Source organism: Arachis duranensis, chromosome 10, assembly GCF_000817695.3.
Source record: "Arachis duranensis cultivar V14167 chromosome 10, aradu.V14167.gnm2.J7QH, whole genome shotgun sequence".
NCBI lineage: Eukaryota > Viridiplantae > Streptophyta > Magnoliopsida > Fabales > Fabaceae > Arachis > Arachis duranensis.
This window is the reverse complement of record NC_029781.3, coordinates 95,272,068-95,292,575: the sequence shown is the minus strand read 5'-3', so window position 1 is coordinate 95,292,575 and position 20,508 is coordinate 95,272,068. Positions and strand designations below refer to the sequence as shown.

General features: G+C 34.0%; 1 protein-coding gene across 1 annotated transcript; it reads left to right on the top strand.

The window, feature by feature from the left end:
- Positions 1-5,394: 5,394 nt before the first annotated feature.
- On the top strand, positions 5,395-19,871 carry LOC107471028 (pre-mRNA-splicing factor ATP-dependent RNA helicase DEAH1-like). The gene is given in 28 exon segments (XM_016090472.3): positions 5,395-5,548; positions 6,957-7,061; positions 7,177-7,304; positions 7,436-7,639; positions 7,754-7,825; positions 8,126-8,212; positions 8,771-8,804; positions 8,920-8,974; positions 9,400-9,459; positions 9,609-9,680; positions 10,289-10,352; positions 10,640-10,719; positions 10,920-11,001; positions 11,004-11,062; positions 11,169-11,226; positions 11,307-11,375; positions 11,867-11,935; positions 12,199-12,288; positions 12,595-12,681; positions 13,156-13,271; positions 13,355-13,421; positions 13,758-14,798; positions 16,157-16,219; positions 16,515-16,638; positions 16,718-16,818; positions 18,211-18,273; positions 18,361-18,433; positions 19,299-19,871. Coding segments are annotated over 27 exon segments (3,162 nt in total). The 5' UTR covers positions 5,395-5,548; positions 6,957-6,961; the 3' UTR covers positions 19,343-19,871.
- The last annotated feature ends 637 nt before the right edge of the window (positions 19,872-20,508 follow it).

Below are 20,508 nucleotides of genomic sequence, written 5' to 3'. Positions count from 1 at the left end.
CATCTCTTACTCTATTCATGTTGCTAACTTCGAAAACACAAAAACTTTGCTCTGGTATGTCTGTAGGAAGCAATTGCGAGTATCGAGAGCCCAGGTGAAACCTCGAAGGAGATTTCTGTTACTGATTCGCTTGCGCAAGTCCTTGGAAAGGAGTGTTCAGGACGAGTTCGGGGGTTAGATTTTGGACCATGTCCAACCGAAATTATTCGTAGACTACACAATCAAATTCTAGAGTGCAAATTGAGGAGTATCAGAGAAAGATTATAGAATTGAAGGTAGTGGCAGCAGAACAAAAGACGGATATTACAGAATTAAAGGCAGCAGCAGCAGAACATAAGGCAAAGGCAACAGAAGATAAGGCAAAGATACGGACCATGGAGAACCTGGTAAAATACATCATCCAACAGCAAGGACATACTTTGCCACCTGAAATTGATGCACAGCTGAAGTCTTTGGGGAGTGGAGCAAAATAGGAATCTTAAACACAATTTATTTTTTTTTCCTTTGTGAACAGTGCACTTTTAGAACAACTTATTATTAATTATTTTCTTTTGTGATCTATATATATATATATATCAATTGGAATATCTTAGTATTGTATTTTAAGTCAACTTTTTTTTACTGTAATTGCAAACATAATTAGTTAAACTAATATGTAACATTTTAAAATTAAAATATTTTTTAAATATTGATTGTGATATGAACCCAAAATTCAAATAATCAATTTAAATGAAAAGCAAATTGAACTTTTAGTGGCGGTTACTATGGAATGCCGCAAAATCCTATTTTTTAACTAAATTAAATAGCGGCAGTTATCCAACCGCCGCGAAAAGGGTCTAAAATCAGTTCTAGAAGATACGCAAAATGCATTCGCTGCTAAACACAATTTAGCAGCGGTTATTCTGGCGGAAAAAAACCGCCACTAAAGGTTTACTGGCGCCCTTACTATCAGTGGTCGACCAACCGTTGCAGAATATTTAGCGGCGGTCAGAAAACCACCGCCATCCGAAGTTCCAACTGCCGCCATCTACCGTGTTTGATGTAGTGTATCATATTTTGTTTATTCTACTTCTCATATAACGCATGGATGGTACTATTTAATGCCAATATGTTTACATTTTTAATTGTATTATTTGATTTTTGTTTATAAGATTTGGAATTTTTTTAATTAGTGGGTGTTTCTATATAAGTAAGTGGATGCTTTTTAAAAGTGTTTCAGATGTTTCTTTTTGGTTTGAGATGTTTATATAGATTCAGAATTTGTTTTGCATTAGTGGATGCTTTTTTAATGTATTCTAAATGTTTCTGTAACAATCGGACATCATGGGCAAAGCTCAAAAGCAAGGCAGCCCTAAGAAGGTATTGTATGTTATATTACTATTATATTATGATTTCGTAGCGATTGTTGTTGTATTACAATAGCACTTTTAATGGTGACAGAAACTAGTGGAGACAGGTGTTTGCCATGTTAGTTGTTATGAAGATGTTCTTGTGTCTAACAACACAGCAAGTCATCTTAGTGTGACATAATATATACTACTTATGGTTTCTAATTCTTTATTTCATTTCCTTTTTTATTTTTCTATAATGGGTTAAATATGAACGAGTATTTATTTTGCATGGCCTTTCTTAGATTTATTTTGAGTTATTAGATGATAACAAAGTAAGCTATGGCCAATTATAGAGATATTCAAAATTCTCAGCAAAATAGTACAATTGGTTCTTGAGAGGTAGAATCATGGAAGGACCTTTTTTCTAGCATTGAACATTACGCAACATTGAGCACAGAAGAAGATGGTGAGGTATTTTGAAAGTTTCAAATTTTCATTTAGTTTTTAATGCTAGATTCACAATACATGACAATTTCTGTTATTTATAATCTTTTATTTTTATTTTATTTCCTATCAGGCTATAATACATGAGTGGAAAGATCTTGATATGATTAGAAAGGCTATAAGAAAAATGATGATAGACAAATTGAGTGTAAATATTATCCAAATCTACTTGGATGAAGGAATATAGATGTGTAACTATTGGGCTGCCCTGTCTCTTTCTCAATTGAAAAAGAACTTTGTGAATAACAATAAATTGTGCATTTAGATTTGTTGACAAAATTAATGATTTTGACTGCTTAGGTGAGTCCATTACTAAGATACTTTATGGTATTTGATTTAGAATCATGTTTTTTTAACCAAATAGATTTCTTTTCTGTATGACTAAGTGACTTTGATTGATTTAGTACTCTGTCATACCATAGAATTTATAGCGATAATTGAATAAATTCAAGTTCCTTCTTAGTAACATTTATGGGATGGTATATCTTATTCTTTATGGCTTATGCAGATAATAATAATCCTGTATTTTTCAATGAGTAATCTTAATGAATATGTGATATGTCAAATCATCCTAATAAAAAAGTTTACAAAAACTTCTAGCTATGTAGCAATAAGTGAGCATCTTAAGTTGTATGATGGATCAAGATAATTTAATAGTTAAATTTAGTACAAATTATTGCTACAAAATTATGCTCAAATTTATATATTATTGAATAATTTCAATCCATATGATAAATCTTGGAATTATTAGGATCAATGACAAACTCAACCACAAATCTAAGATCATCCCAATTCTTATTTGCAAACAAGTAATTCTCCACATAGTGCTGGTTCTATGAAGAGTATGATGATGATGACAAAGTAGTAGTTGTTGTTATTATTGGAGTTTGTTGATGATGTATTAATTAATGGTTTAAGAAAAAGAAGTTGTTCATTTCATCAACATGTCCAATAACAAGAGGCTTCCTTTAGAATGTTGAATGTCCAAAGTGTTAGAGTAAAAAATGGCTTGCTATTATTGTTGTCAGGTTTTAAGTTGCAAGATAGAGAAGTTATTGAGGAATCAATTTGGTGGTTAATGTTATTGATGGGTTTGGTGATGAGTGGTAATACTGATGAGTCTTTCAAATTTGGTGTGTGTTTTTTGTATGTTAGGATCCTTTTGAATATTTTGTATAGTGTCCACGCTTTTTGTAAAAGCTACCCAATAAAAAATTGTATAAGTGGTTGCTAAAAAATTTACTAATAACAAATTTTGAATTCATGTTAAATTTTTGTAAATATAATCTACAATACAAAGAATCATCCATTTAATAGCAAAGGAATATCCATAAAAAAAAGAAACATCCGAATCTTATACTAAGAAATATCTATGTAAAATAAAAAGAAACATCCAACTAAGAGCAAAGAAACATCCGTAATCCTGATTTAAGAAACATCCAGTTAAGAGTAAAGAAGCATTTGAATCCTATACTGAAAACATCCATGTACAAAAGAAAGAAACATTCAGCTAAGAACAAAGAAACATCCATAATCCTATACTCATTAACATCCATGTACAAAAAATAAGAAACATTCATCTAAGAGTAAAGAAACCTCCATCAATCAAGAAGAAATATCCACAAACCTGCATTATGCAACATCAAACTATAACACAAAGAAACATCCGTCTAAGGAGTTAAGAAACATATATTTAACGATGAAACAAAATTTCAAAAAATCTCTAAATTAAACAAATTTTCTTATTTCCTCCAATAGAGAGTTAAAAAAAACCTTCATGAACTAATGACAAGTGGCCTTACCTTGTGGGTGATTTCATTGTAGTGGGCAGCAAGGGGACTACCGACGATCCTTGGCGCACGTGTTGCGGTGGTCTTCAGTGACGGAAGACGCATTCAGTGGCTTCATGGAGAGCACGTTTGGCACTGGGTTGACATGACAGGGTCAGGTCGCGCAGGAGCATCAATGACACGATGGGACAAGATACGTGGGGGTAGCGACGGCGCGCAAGATAAGTCCTGCGGAGGCGACGGTGCGAGAAGGGTGCTTTCCTGTGGGCTACGTTTGCAGCATTGTCGAGCTGGCGCACAGCTTCTTGGTGTAGCGGCATTGTCGCCGGAACTGGTTGTAAGATGGCAGCGCGACTGGGTGAACTCTGGTAGCAGCGTAATTGGGAGTGGGAGGAGAGTGGTGTGCGATTGAATCGCATTAGGGTTAGTCTGAATGAAAGTGTGTGGGATGGTTTTTGTGTGGTAATGGGCTTTGCTATTGGGCCCTACCTTAAAGTTGGCAGAGTTGGCTGGCGGATGTGTTGTCCTCTATACTTTTTCATAAAAAAAGGTGAATACCTATCCCAATCCCTAATAATTTTTTCGAAGGACCACGAGGCCCCTAATACAAAAAAAAAACCTTTTTCAACCTTTGATCTTTAACTTTGTGAGACAGGTTATTTTCTCCGTCAATGATCTCTTTCTTGAGTTAACGAAACATGCTTACGTGGTAGCTAATTTGTCTATTAAGTGTTAGCTAAGATTGACTGATTTTTTTGTTGGGGACCTCTTTGTCTTTTGGAGTAATTATCAGGGGCCATTTAGGTTTTCTTTTTCTATTTTTTGTTATCTTTTTTCATACACATTGCCTAAATTTATTATATAAGAACTGAGAAATATTAGTAATTTTTAATTTTTTTATTTTAAAAAATTGAATAAAGAATATACATATTAATAAGAATGACATTGCTCATTGTTGTTATTAATCTTATCTATTTATTTCTAATTATTCCAAAATGTTGAACTTTGAATCTTTGATGTTATATTTACTTGGTTAGTTGACATAAGTAGTTTTATTTATTATATCTATTTTAGATAAAATATTGTGTCAACTTTTTCATTTATTATCTATTATAAAATTAAATATGTACTTCTTTTAATAATAATAAATTTTTGTGAATTATGATGGTTTAATTTAAATTCAGTGTACTTAAGACTTAACATAATCTTAGTAATATAATATCTTAACAATTTTTCTAAGTAATAGTGAAAAGATTAAAAAATATTCTTTTTGTTCAGTTTTGATACTTAAAAAATTACCAATATTTTTCAGTTTTACAATATAAATTTAGCTAATGTATATAAAAAAGTAACAAAAAATAAATAATCCTAAATGACTCCTAACGATTACCTTCAGAAAAACAATGATATTTCAAACAAAAAAATCTGTGTATCCTAATTAGTATTTAATGGATAAATCAACAGTTTAACATGCTATGTAAGTTTGTTTCATTAACCAAAAAAAAAATATTAATAGAGAGAATAAATATAAAAAAAAATATTGTTTTGTGTTAAAAGTCTTATTGTCTTTGGAGCAATTTGTTTAAAAATTATTTTATAAGAAAAAAAATAGTTCTAGGGCCTGGACTTGGTTTCCTAAATTCCATGGCCATTTTGTTATAAACCTTAAACCCTTTCCAAAAAAGAGTGGCGTTTTTGTTTCACCCAGAAGGGCATAAATGTAATTTTATACTTCCCCTGTATTTTGTATCATCGATCTAGAGGGTTTTTGTCTTTGCTTCCCCTTCGTCTTTTTCCGTACTTGTTTCCTCCCGCTCCTAACTCTCTCAATCGCTTCTCTCCTCTTCTCTCTGTCTCACCGGCGGCGAAGCTTCCGGCTGCGGCTACTTCTGACGGACAAGCGTAGCTCCAAACCACCGTTAGGTTCGTCTTCATCTTCTTCCATTCCTCTCTCTTCGGTTCTTTTTCCTTTTCTGCATTTGTGCACGCTTCTCTTTTCATCTCTTTCTCCTGTGTTTTTTATTCATTTCTTCTTTTGGCATCTCTCTTTATTTTTAAATCACATTGGAGCTGCTGCTCCTCTGTTTACTTAATCTTAGAGACTTAAGTTTAATTAGGAATATGATTTTTGTATTGTAATGCATTGGATTGATGTTATTTACGTTTTTTTTCTTTCGACGCTTTTAGACTATGGAACGGATTATGGCATTTGGTAATTGATAATGAATGAGTTCGATTCTGTATAACTATGTATAGTTTCTTGTTTTTGAACATTCGTACTTCTTTAATGTTAAAACTTACAAAGATAGTAGTTGCGTCAAGGCAAGGGGAAAAAGGGGCACAATTCATACATCTAGGAATGCTCTAATTTGCTTTTCAGATTTCAAAACTGAAATAAAGGCGCAACGTATTGTAGTTAGGATATGTTTGAGAGTTTTAAAGATGATGGAAGGAAGTGTTTATTAGTGGAATGGAATAGGAAAGTGTGGGATAGGAAGGTTTATGAACCATCTTAGTGGAGTTGAGGAGTGTATAAAGTTTATTTTTCAGTTTTGTCCATCTAATTCATGTGCATACTTTCACATATCAGATATTGGCTAACAGAAAAACAGTAAAATCACAAGGTAGTACCTTGTGCTTCCTCGTTCTCCCCCCAATTCGTGGGTTCGATAAAATCACTGTATATGAAGGCATAGAGAGGTTTCACCATCCCTTGTAGCCACACCTTGTCTTCTTGAATCACTTCCAAGCACGCATCTTTTGGATTTGTCCTTGTTTCCTTGCCATTCCTCGCCCTCCCATTGTCAGCTGCTCCTCTCTCCACTGTTTTAAATTGATAACTATGATGATACATAAGAATTGCATTTAATAGCAGCCATCCTGCTATCCGCTGTTCTTTTGGAGCGGCTTTGGGTTGGCTTCTCTGCAGCTGCTACGTTGGGATTGTCAAGTGGCAACTATTACCTACAATAGCATTGATTTTTTTTTCTTTTTTTTTTTGGGGGGGGGGGGGGGATTGTTCTGTGTCTTATTGTTGTTCTCTTTTCTGACTTTTTTTTTTCTAACTAAAGAATATTAAGATTTTATTAGAATATTTTGTTGGATTGCTTTCTATGAAAAACATTAATACTCACATTTTCTTTTACATTGTTGACATTAGTTCCATTGCGATGAGAATGTACATTGTCAAATTTTTTATTTCTATTTGTAATTATTGATTGAATTTTATTTGGGTGGATAAGCCCTTTATTGGTGTGCCGTAAGCACTAGTATGCTTGTTGGCCCTGCAATCCATATACATTAGGATGATGATTTTATATATTTCGTGCAGTGAAAATGGGGAGTGATGACAATCTGAAGGCATGGGTATCAGATAAGTTGATGTCACTGCTTGGATATTCTCAGCCCACAGTTGTACAGTACATGATTGGACTATGTAATTGATCTAATATCATTTTCTCACAGTTAAAGGATTTCTATATAGTCACTTTGGAACATATATGATAGAACTTTTATGTTCAATATTTTGATATTCTTTTTCTGGATTGCAGCCAAGCAGGCTGCTTCACCAGCAGATTTGGCGGGTAAACTAGTGGAGTTTGGGATCTCATCGTCAGATACTCATGCATTTGCTGATGAAATATTCTCTCGAGTTCCTCGTAAATCTTTTGGTTTAAATGTTAGTTTATACATAAGTATATTTACACTGTGAACATATTCTGCCATCTTCGTGTGTTTATCTAGCTAATTCTTTCTTGTAATATTTTTATAATCTCTGTTTTCTGTTGATACTCCTGTATTATATACCAGCAATATCAGAAACAAGAGAGAGAAGCTGCAATGTTGGTAAGGAAGCAGAGGACTTATGACATTTTGAAGGCTGATGATGATGATGATTATGTTGGTGGTGAAGATAAATCTTCCAAAGCTACTACATCAACGTCTAAAAAGATTGATAGCCGTAACAAACGTTTCAGGAAGAAAACTGAATATCAAGATGATGAAGATGATGAGGCAAAGTGCTCATAACCTATTAGATTCACTTTCATATTTTCTGGCATGGTAAGCTGCTGATCAACAGCTCTTCTAACAGCAGGTGACTTATTTTGACCAAATGCAATCCTGCAGGTAATTTCAAGAAAGGAAATGGAGAGACAAGTTAAGAGACGAACTTCTCCCGGTGAAGATACTGGATCAGAGGTGGTATTTTTGGATCTTGTGTCAATCTATATAATTTTGAACTAAATAAGATTTGTGTTCATCTGCAAAAAAATAAAAGGAAGATTGCACTTATTTTATTCTTTTCCGTTTTCTGTTTTCTGTTTTCTTTTTATATTTATAATCCTGCAGAAGAGTGCCATTTCTTGAGACATAATGTTCTTTTCCCTTGCATTTCCTTCCCTTCTTTCTGGTTTCAAGAATATAATGCTTCACTACATCAGTTTCATTAAGGTTTTATTTTCTTCTTTTGACGTGGTTTCTTCCCAATTTTGCAAACAGTCAGAAGAAGAAAGATTAAAAGATCAAAGAGAGAAGGAGGAACTAGAGCAACATCTGAAAGAAAGAGATGCAGCAGGGACCCGGAAGGTACCTATGAATATTCATATTGATTTGGTCTACATACCTGATATTAATCACGTATTATTATACCCGAGTTTTTTTCCTTTCTTTTTTTTTTGTTTTGTTTATTTTAGCGTGCTTAAATGAGGATCTAAAGCAGTAGTAAGATGAATATCCTTGTCGGTAAATAAAAATGAAGACTATTTTTTGAAAAGAATAAGGACTAAGGAAGGAGAGTTAGAAGTAGATGGAGTGTGAACAATCAACAATTTGAATGGATACTATTTTGCAATACATAGTTATGTATTTTGTTGATGTCAGTCGGTTTGGCTGGGGTTTTAGGTCATGGGTGCCTGTTAGGTCGTACCCATTTCTCATCAATTTATTAACTTGTTTTTTTTACAGCTCATAAGATTCTTTAATTTGTTGAAGAACTGATGTTGCTTATATGTAGAAGCACAAATAGATGCTTCTATACTAACATTTCAAGTGCATTAGTTTTTCTTTTTGTTTCTTCTTTCCTTTTCCATGTTTTGGTTTTTTGTTGCTTTATTCTAATTATTTGAATGTGTTCCTGTTCGACAGTTGACTGAACAAAAATTGACAAGAAGGGAAGAAGGTATCAGCTTTTCTTGTTTGAGGTTACTTGCTTGTTAGATTTACAGAGACAAATTCTTACAGACAACTATCCATGTAAACTTCATGTACGTTTGTGTTTGATTTTTATGTTACAGAAGAGGCAATTCGAAGATCTACTGCACAAGAGCAGGATGATATTCAAGCTTTGAGGTTTGTTACCTTATTTATATATATAAAGGATTCTGTTATACTTGCTGTATTTGTTACTATAAAATGCAAATATCTTTCTTCTCCATAGAAAGTGCAAACAAGATCTGTCATTGTTATCTTCTTAATTAATTTTTTAACTGTTATTACTGGTATTGGTTACAATGAGGTTGAGGAAAAGTACTTCTATTTATTTATTTTTGTGCCCCTTTCCTTCGGGATTTTATGCGGTGGACAACTGATAACCATGTAGACTGATGTTTTAGATGTGGCTGAACATACTAAGTGAAATAAGTCTTGGTTGGTGTTGTCATATTCTTTTGTCTTGTTTAAAAATGGTAGTTGTAAATTGCTTTCTTAGCTTCCTAAGCTGAGCAGTATGTTATGTAATGTCATGTCACATCTTGCTTTTCTCACTTTTGTTCCAGAAAGGTTTCAAGGCAAGAATACTTGAAGAAAAGGGAGGAGAAGAAGTTAGAAGAACTGAGGTATTTGTTTTTCGGTTTGTTTGTTAGATCTATTTTCTATCAATAGACTAATATTAGCATGGTTATTTTATTATGCTGTTCTTTGAGTTATAATGTTTATTTTCTCGTTAATTTCTATTTGATTTTAATAATTTTCATGTTACTTGCAGAGATGATATAGAAGATGAACAATATTTGTTTGAGGGCGTGAAGCTTACCGAAGCAGAATATCGTGAGCTTAGGTAATGTTTCTGTTTGCCACTGAATGAAAGAAAGAAAAATAATATTATTACCTTTTTTGCCTCTCGTCTTTTATTATTACTTCTGTCTATACTCTTTACAAAAGCTTACATTGGTCTTTAATATGCGACCTCACCTGTTTGGCATTAGCTCATGATCTGTATAGAGGAAAAAGCTATAACTTTTATAAGAAACACTTGTTTTTGTTTTGCTTTTGTCTAGAGGAATTATTACACACTATTTGGCATTATCTCTTGGTGTCTGAAATTCTTGTTTTATTTGTTTGTGCCTCAAGAAATACTGCACTATGCTATGTCCTATGGTTTGCTATAGTGTAATGAATCATCCATCTCTAGAACCATACTATTAGCTACTGATTATATGCTTGAAACAAACTCTTCATGTTACTATTTCATTAGAAAGCATGTTTGACCTGTTTGTTTAGGGAGTCTGTGTATACTGCATTTAGATGCGGTAGCTAGAGCTCTTTATCAATATGGGGATTGTTCAGTGTGTAGAGAGGCCCTAAACTGCAACCACAAATATCACAAGTAATTCTTTTATTCTTATTTAGGAAAAGTTTTTATTTATTTCTTATTTTCTCTTCCAGATACAAGAAAGAAATATATGAACTTGTAAAGAAGCGGTCAGAGGAGGCTGACAATGTCAATGAGGTAATCAGTAACTTTTCCATATGTGTCATCTCCAGGTCTATTCATTCATTCACAGTTGATTATTGTTGAAATTTAGTAACTTATTGAAGAGTTAAACTGCTTCCTGCCATTTTTTTAAAATTTTTTTCCCACAATACGAGGCAAACCTAATAATTTGCAATGGAAATTATTAGAGGGACATATGCTATCTATTTATTTATTTTTTTCCTTTTGGCATCTGGGCATGCGATGTTAGATATTGTGAGGTGATCTGTATACTAAACTGTCCTATTCTCCTGGAGTTGCAGTATAGGATGCCAGAAGCTTATGATCAGGAAGGTGGTGTTAATCAGGAGAAGAGATTTTCTGTGGCTATGCAACGTTACAGGTATTTCTGTTTCTACATGATCTCTGATAGACTACCATAAATTATAAAAAGCAAAAGAAAGGGGACCACACAAGCACACATACACTGTTGCCATTTTAACTAGAAATTAGTTATCATCTATTTCCTCTGATTTGTATCTAATTGAATGGGCTTGAATTCCAAAATTACTTTTTTAATGAAGTTTTATTGTTTTTTTGTAGGGATACAAATGCTGAGGAGAAAATGAACCCATTTGCTGAACAAGAGGCATGGGAGGAACACCAAATCGGTAATATTATCTTTTAGGAAAGGCAACGCTAAAGTATGGTTCAAAAAATAAAAAACAAGCCGCCGATGACTATCAGTAAGTGTTCCATATTATATAGGTTCCAAGGGATATTCCTTGCGTTATTCCTTTGAATGTATATAAGATTATTGATTAAAAACTTCCATAAAATTTATATGTTCAGGTTTGTTTTCGAGGACCAGATTGATTTTATCAAGGCATCAGTGATGGATGGAGATAATGTATGTCAATGACTAAGCTTCGCTCATGACTTTAAATTTGCTGATATTCTGTGATTGAGGCAGCTAGTCTCTCTTTGCAGTTTGATTATGAAGAAATGGAAGATGCACTTGAAAAGTCCAGAGCAAAGTCAGCTTTAGAGGCACTTCAGGTAGCATTCATGATTCATCAATGACTTCATTAAGTTATGAAAGAGTGGTTTGGCAATTCAATGCTTCTCAGAACCTTTTCCTGCTAATGTTTGCAATAGTTTTTAGGCAACAAGCATTAAAAATAGACAAAGGCTTTTAAGTTTGAAAAGAGTGGTTTGGCAAAAATGTTTGTTCAGCACCGCTCAACTGTTTCTGGCTACTCGGATTGATTGTTTGAGGCAATAAAAATAAGATAACCACTAGATGTGGACACCAAAGTCTAAGATGTAAGATGGAAGCTGAATTTAGGGTTGCTATTATATTTATGAATAATATTATTAGACTAATCATATTTATATTTTAACACTGGCAGAGAAACTGGTTATGAAGTTGATTATTACATTGCCATTTTAAACGTGTCAAGCAGAAAAAAAAGGGTCCAAATCTTCTGATAAAGTTACTTAGACTGACCACAGAGAATGCCTCATCATGCTCTTTACACTTTTTTCAGGAGGAGAGGAAAAAGTTGCCCATTTATCCTTATCGGGAGGAATTGCTCCAAGCCGTGCGTGATCATCAGGCATGGTTTTTCCCCCCTCTGCTTCTGTGTTCTTCCCTATTTTCTCTTGATTTTTTTATTTAACTATTTCTGATTGTTGGTATTCTATACTCTGTAGGAGTGAATTTCACCTCTGTTGCAAATAAACTGTTGCATTATGGCATTTAGTTGCATTCATTGCCATCTTATTAGCTTTATTCTTATATATATATATATATATATACACACACACACACACACACAACTACATGTTCATTTAAATTAACCTTGACTGTTTTCCTCAGGTGCTTGTAATTGTTGGAGAAACTGGTTCTGGAAAGACCACACAGATTCCCCAATATCTTCATGAGGCTGGCTACACAAAGCAAGGAATGGTGTGGTTTATTTCTTTTAATGTGCTTTATGATATTGATAGGTTAACTTTTATAATGTGCATTCAGTACATGTTACTTTGCTGATGTTTCATGTGTTCTAATTTTTTGTGCTGTCTCTTCTCAAAAACCATTATTTTTGATCTTTTGAACAAATAGCTCTGTATATGTTTTGCCATGGTGGGTCTAAGAATTTTATTATGATAGTCATTTAGTTGCAGATTATAACTTTTCTACCTTTGATGTCAACATGTCCTACTTGGCTATTGAAAACAAATGTAAATTTAAATCTGCGTATTGTTTCTACAGATTGCATGTACCCAGCCACGGCGTGTTGCAGCTATGAGTGTTGCTGCTCGTGTTTCTCAAGAAATGGGTGTTAAGCTAGGACATGAGGTTGGCTTCGTTATATATCTATAGGAAGCATCTAGTGAGAAATGTGGTCTTATATGTTAAGAGTGAGAGCAGGAAATATGGGTCTTAATCCATACATGGATAGTCAGATTTTAAAGTTTCTAAAAAGTCATGACTCTTTTTTAATCTAAACCATTTATGCAATATCTAACAATCTAGATTTACTCCTCACTCTTATGTGGGCTTACTTTTCTCACTAGATCTCCTATATATACAGTTTATTTAATGAAAAACTTATAATTTTTTTGTTATTATATTATTATCTGTTTGGATTGTTATCATTATTGAAGAGCTTATTTGCTGTTAACATTTTAGATGGATCTCTCTATGTAATAATATGGGAAACTTGAGCCTTTTTTTCAAAGAAATTCAGTTATGGATATATCCCTTTCTTTGAGCCTCACTGCCTCAGTCTTTCATATGTTCGTTATATCATTTAGTGTTTTATTTTTCAAGGTTGGTTACTCTATCCGGTTCGAGGACTGTACATCGGAGAAGACTATTCTGAAATATATGACTGATGGAATGTTGTTGAGGGAATTCCTTGGTGAACCTGATCTGGCAAGTTACAGGTGGGCTTGCTTATATTTGAGAATTGAGAGTATTAAGGGTTTAGTTGGATGCTATAGTATTCTTATTATCTTCAATTTTGCAGTGTTGTCATGGTGGATGAGGCTCATGAAAGGACACTCTCAACTGATATTTTATTTGGATTAGTAAAGGTGAGCTTCCTTCATTATCAGTATCCTCAAGACAGTTAGAGCATGTATTATGTCCAGTTAAGCACAAGTCCTCTATACTGCATAGGCATAACAAGTCTGCAGGATGATCATAATTTTGTTTTCATCACTTTTCTCGGTTGCTGATGTGATATTGAGATGTTGGTTATTTGTATTTTTTTGTTCTACGTTGTTGTGTTATGATTCTTATCTCATCAATGAATGGTCTTTACTAAGATTGGACATGTTTGATATGCAAGTTCTTTTCGGGGGAATAAATTATCTTACTTTAGACGTTAATGATAATGTCCTCCTGTGTTTACATTGTGTTACTGACAGGATATTTCTCGTTTCCGGCCTGATCTTAAGTTGCTGATATCTAGTGCTACACTAGATGCAGAGAAGTTCAGTGACTACTTTGATTCTGCTCCAATATTTAAAATTCCAGGGAGACGGTATCCTGTTGAAATAAACTTTACAAAAGCACCAGAAGCTGACTACTTAGATGCAGCTATTGTCACATCACTTCAAATCCATGTCACTCAACCTCCTGGTGATATCTTGGTGTTCCTTACTGGTCAAGAAGAAATCGAAACTGCTGAAGAAATCTTAAAGCATCGAACTAGAGGCTTGGGCACAAAAATTGCCGAGTTAATAATATGCCCTATATATGCCAACCTACCAACTGAGCTACAGGCTAAAATATTTGAACCCACACCTGAAGGGGCAAGAAAGGTTGTCCTTGCAACTAATATTGCTGAAACATCGTTGACAATTGATGGGATCAAGTATGTCATTGATCCAGGATTCTGTAAGATGAAAAGTTATAATCCAAGAACAGGAATGGAGTCCTTATTGGTAACACCCATCTCAAAAGCTTCAGCAATGCAAAGAGCTGGGCGTTCTGGAAGAACAGGACCTGGGAAGTGCTTCCGATTGTATACTGCATATAACTTTCACAATGATCTAGATGATAACACTGTTCCAGAAATACAACGGACTAACCTGGCAAATGTAGTGTTGACTTTGAAAAGTCTTGGTATTCATGACTTGCTTCACTTTGACTTTATGGATCCTCCACCTGCAGAGGCATTATTGAAAGCCCTAGAGCTTCTGTTTGCATTAAGTGCACTAAATAAACTGGGTGAGTTAACAAAGGTAGGAAGACGGATGGCAGAGTTCCCAGTTGATCCTATGTTGTCAAAAATGATTGTAGCTTCAGAAAAGTACAAGTGTTCAGATGAGATCATTTCTATTGCTGCTATGCTTTCTGTTGGGAACTCGATTTTTTATCGTCCAAAGGATAAACAAGTCCATGCAGACAATGCAAGGATGAACTTTCACACTGGAAATGTTGGAGACCATATTGCATTGCTAAAGGTTCAGTTACTTCTAAATTTAATTTTGTTATTGTTTAGCATATTTTGTTGGTTATCTACTTGTCTGTTAGTTTTCCCATTCAGTTAAATGTTAGGCACTGTTGTTGATATCTACATATTCTGTGTTTGGTTTTCCATCTGTGTTTCCATCTTCCATTCCATGAACATTTAGGCACTATTGATCTCTCTATGAATACATTATTAGACAACTTAGCTGATTTGATTGCCTACTTGCTGAGGCAGGGCATAAAACTGGTTCATTTACCCAGATGGTATAAGGTGAAGTTGATTTGAAGATGTGGTATCATTGGGGTGATTGGGTTGCATCAATAATTTCAACTTATATATCCTTATGCATTAAATGCTTAGACAAAGGGCATCCAGTCTACTCTGATGGGCTATTGAGCATTGACACTGTTAAACTTAATATTTCCCAGCAATCCAGAAAGCTATCGGAAATTGGATTTTAACTTTACTTGTCATACATGACTTGCATTCCCTATTCTCCCACATTGAGCCTACTGATTCTACCACCCTATTTTCCCGCATTATTGCCACTGTTTCATGTGGCCTTTTCTCTTGCATTTGTTTGGATCTGCACTGAGTTGCTTTGTGTCTTGCAATGCCAATTTGAATTTTTGAATTATATTTGTAAAGTCAAAAGTGATGTTGTAACATAAGCTCCATTCAGGTATTGTTTCTGTAAGAATGTGTAATGACATGAATAATCTGAAAATTTATATTAAATATCAATGTCATTTGAATGATGCTGCTGCATTTCCTTCATGTAACTTTATTCTAGTTTTGAACATGACTTCCCTAGCTTGCATGTTATCTTTGCTTATTGTGTGTCTATCTTTTGATCTAGGTTGGAACTTTTTTTTAGTCAAATTGCGGGATAGGGATATGGCTTTATTAGTTTTGTTGGATAAAAGAAAAATTGCATTAAGATGGGAAGCAAAGCAAAAGAATGATTTACACCAAATAGATGCTAGGCATCTAATCTATATCCCTAAACATGCTTGACAGAAAATTTGTTACTGAATGTGCATGTGCGTGCTTTTCGCTCCAACAAATATTCCAAATAGTGGCCTATACTGCATAGTGTCACAGATTTTGCGATTGTTCCATAAAAACCGTCATTGGGCAATGCAAAAATGGGTGTGAATTAGATTCTGAATTTGCCCCACATAACACAAACTTAAGAGGTAAGCACACTTGCCCTTATAAATTGATGTCCAACATGGCTTGATTACTATTATTTGAGAACCTATTTGAAGTTGGTTACAGTCTATCATTGATGTGTTTACTTATTGCAGATTGTTGTGGAACCTTGTTATTTAATTTTGTATCATTCAGGTCTACAACTCATGGAAGGAGACCAACTATTCAACACAATGGTGCTATGAAAATTATATACAGGTGCTATTCTTTTTCTAGAAACTAATCTATGCCACATCAGTATTTAGCAAACTAGAAAGTAGTATTCAGTTACACATAGCTGTGCATAGTTGAATAAATTGATTATTTAAATAATGATATCATCTTTCAAGGTGATAGTGAAAGTTGTGGGAAAATAATTCATTATGTCAGTATTCTTTTCTCCCTTTTTAATGACTTTTTTTCAAAACATATTCATACTTTGGTACTCACATGTGCTGGTCTTTGTAGAATATATTTCTTATAACTTTTTAATCTTTGTAACTTTGATCTTCAGGTAAGGAGTATGAAACGGGCTAGGGATGTCCGTGATCAACTCGCAGGTCTTCTAGAGCGGGTTGAGATTGAACTAACGTCAAATTCTAGCGATTTGGACGCCATCAAGAAATCCATAACATCTGGTAAACTTAGTAAAATAAATAATTACTTGTATTGGCAATCCTCACTCAATCTACTGAGTTCACTGTTTAACCAATGCAGGATTTTTCCCCCATTCTGCACGACTGCAAAAGAATGGATCATATCGAACTGTTAAACATCCACAGACTGTTAACATACATCCTAGTTCGGGGCTGGCACAGGTATTTTGGTGTTTTTGCATTTCTGATGTCTCCCTGGTGTCATCTGTGGTTTTAGTGCGCTGCTGCCTTCCCCATTTCTAGTTATTCAAAAACTTACTGTCATATAATTAATGACTATCTTTTCTTTAATCCTATGTTTCTTATGCTGCTCATGTTAAGCATATGGCATTGTGCAACCCCATTTCGAACGCTCCCCTAAGTTATACTTAACTAAATACTAACCTTTAGCTATTTAACAAATGGACCCTTAACAATGAGAAATTATACATGTCATGGGGGTTCTACTATGTTTTTATGTTGATTGTCGAAGACCTAACACAACCCTCCTCCTTTATCCGGGCTTGGGACCGGCTATGTACCGCAAGTGTAACATAGGCGGAGTTAACAATGAGAAATTATACACGCACCATAAAAAACATTAGTGGCAAGGCAACATAGGATGCTATTATTTGAAAAGCTAGATTAATTCCTTCAAGTTCAGCAAATGCATTTGAAGCTTAGACAAACAGGAAAGTTACAAGATCCGCCAAACTAAAATCAAAGTGCTTGTGGGAATCACAGCCAATGTAAACCGTCGTCAGAATGGTCATGAGTGAATGGTAAATTGCCATTGGACCAAACAGTTGTGGTTTCCCTATAGTGGGTCAAGATCTTGGAACTGCTAGAAACTGGCCACAATGCTTTATATTTATAAAATGTGGGCCAAAACTAAGATTGCCGTAAATGAGCTATGACATGATCCACGGAATCAACAAATAACAAGAAATAAGGTTGAGGGCAACAGATCTTTCCAGATTTGACAATTGACACCACCTAGATCCTGATCACAAAATCAAAACTTTCCATACTCATTAATCAATCCATTCTGGGTCCAGTCCCACAATTCATAAAAATAGAACCAACAGAATCCTATGGTACAATGGAGAGGTGGCGTCGAAAGGTTCATAGGGAAAAGAACTTTGCTTGGAAGAAAATTCAGGGTTTTTAGTACCCGAAAGCACTATAATTACTCACAAGGAAGAAATGCATAGCATATCTTTTGAGACTCTAATTGATGACCAAGTCTTAAGCAGTGTTAGTCATTTTAAACATGTGGAGTAATCCAGAAGAGTATACTCCTTTTGGCTTGCATTTTCTCATATGATGCATTAAATAACCATATGTTGCACTGTATTGCTTTGGCTTCCTTGTCACTATGGCACATGTATTTTTTTGGGCTATGTTTTAACTGTTAAATTATAGAAGACATCAATTGGTACCTGATTTCAGGCAACTTAAAAGCAATCTAAAAACTGTGTTTCATGTATTTGCATTCACCCTAACACCCAAATGAAGTAGGGATTGGTGTGCTTGTTACAAATATCTAAGTTGTTTTTTATTTGCATTTCATAGGTTCTTCCAAGATGGGTTGTATACCATGAACTAGTGCTTACAACCAAGGAATATATGAGACAGGTATTATTAACGTTCAAATGAGTTATGTTTTATGACATCATTGATTGGATTTTGGTCAAGAGCTGATACTTGAAGCTCAAATTGCAGGTCACTGAATTAAAGCCAGAGTGGTTGGTGGAGATAGCTCCTCACTATTACCAGCTCAAGGATGTTGAAGACGGTATGCTTTCTTTCTCTTTTATCTTTAATATCTCCATTCCATATTTTTAGGAAGTCAAGTCACATTTCCCCAAGCTTTACCATGATTTTAAATATTGGGACTTTTTAAAATATTGACCTTTTAATCAAGCTTTGTTTGTAATAAAGATCATGTAGAATTAGAATGTTTAACATGTTTGCAAAGGTTCTCATCATAAGTTTATGGACAGTACTTCCTCATATTTTTCTCTGTGGCTCATTCCAATTTTGGATGCAGCTCTGTGATATATCTTTGGCATAATAGTTTAATTTTATTTATTTATTATTTCTTATTATTATTATCATTATTATTATTATTATTATTATTTTGGATGGAGAGAATCTATTTTCTTGAGCATGAGCACAATTCCTCGTGTTAATACAAGTATTGTTTAGTTTTCATTTATCGGACTGGATGAAGGAATTTGATGGCTTGCGATCTGGTACATTTTGATTTAAGCTAAGCTGTGTACACTTTATGAATAGATAGTCAGTTAGCAAGTTTATTATTTGTCCCTCGTCTTAGTGTTGCTTGCAATTGTCAACGTGGTAGTAGGAACTATTCTTGGTCCATGTGACAATTCTATGGATATGCATATTTAGTAGATTCAGTTTCCATCCATATGATAACTGTCACGCTTAGTTGTAATAAGCTTACCAAGCAAACTAAGTTCACTAGTTATATGAGGTGTCTTGATCATTCAAACACAGCCAAATGAAGCAGCCTTTATTTTGTTGATTGATATAACAATACTTTATTGATGTGTGCCAATTGCGTAGATTATAATTAGACAATCCTCTACCAACTTTTTTATTTGTTTGATTTGTCAAATCAAATTTTGTTGCAGCCGGTTCCAAGAAAATGCCCCGTGGAGAAGGACGTGCACAATAGGACAGGCTGCTGATGACACATCGTTACAGATGCTGTGCTAGCTGGAAATACTCATGGTGTTTTCTTGGAGACCAAAAATATCGTCGGGAAACTTGGTAGAAGCGGCACACTGTAAATATTGTTTTTGCTGTACTATACAGAGCATTGCTGTAATAATTTCGTTACCTGTTGAAAATTAGCCTTGAGCATAGTAACCTTCCATGTCGCACTTGCATCCTTGGTGTGTAGGTTATATATACTTGTATCTAGAATCTTGATAGCTGAGTGGGAGTAATTTAAACATGTCATTTAACTATAGAGAATTTGTCATTTTAGGCTTCAGTTTCAACTTTAGGTGACAACTGACAAGTGGGTCTGATCTGGTTCGTTATTGTATTGCTGCTTTAATGTTTGTATAAGCCATTGCTTGAAAGCGGGTTGCATTTTCCTTAGCAGCATGTAGTTCTACTGCACATAACCATGCATATTTCGTTTGATTTGGAAAATACCATTGCAATGATGTAATCTATTTTCTTTTTGGGGTCAACAATACTGTACCTTGACATTCCTTATTTTGCCTGGAATGAATGCTGCCAAATGTTGCTTTCACTTCTTTCTATTTTACCATGTTAATGCTACAGTAAAATATAGATGTACTCGAGTAAAATATTTCACGGATTCTGCCTTGTAAATTTATGAAACAGGAACAGAATGTTGTAGAACACTGATGAAAGAAATACAAGTTATACTTGCCTGATTTAAAAATAATTGAGACATGGACCGAAAATAATAAAATAATTGCAAAACACTGGCAAAATGCAAGAATGGTAACATTAAAAGTCAAAATATTCTACTTATAATGCACCTTTTCAAACTAAATTCCATACTCAACGAAGTAAATTTAAATATAATTTTTGAAAAACTTAAAATATGATTATTTAAAATGAGGAATAATTCACCCCTAATTTTTCTAAACTTTCTCTCTAAGTCTAAATTATATTAAATAAACTACAAAATTGATTTCAATTTTTAAGATTTCGAAAGGTAAATTGTGTTAATTTTCTCCCTTTATTTATTATTAGAAAATATTTTATTGTCATTTTTTTAATAATTTTATACGGTATCTCATAATCTAACTGCATAAAAACTAATCCATTGCAAATTTTAACTCCATTATCTAGAATATG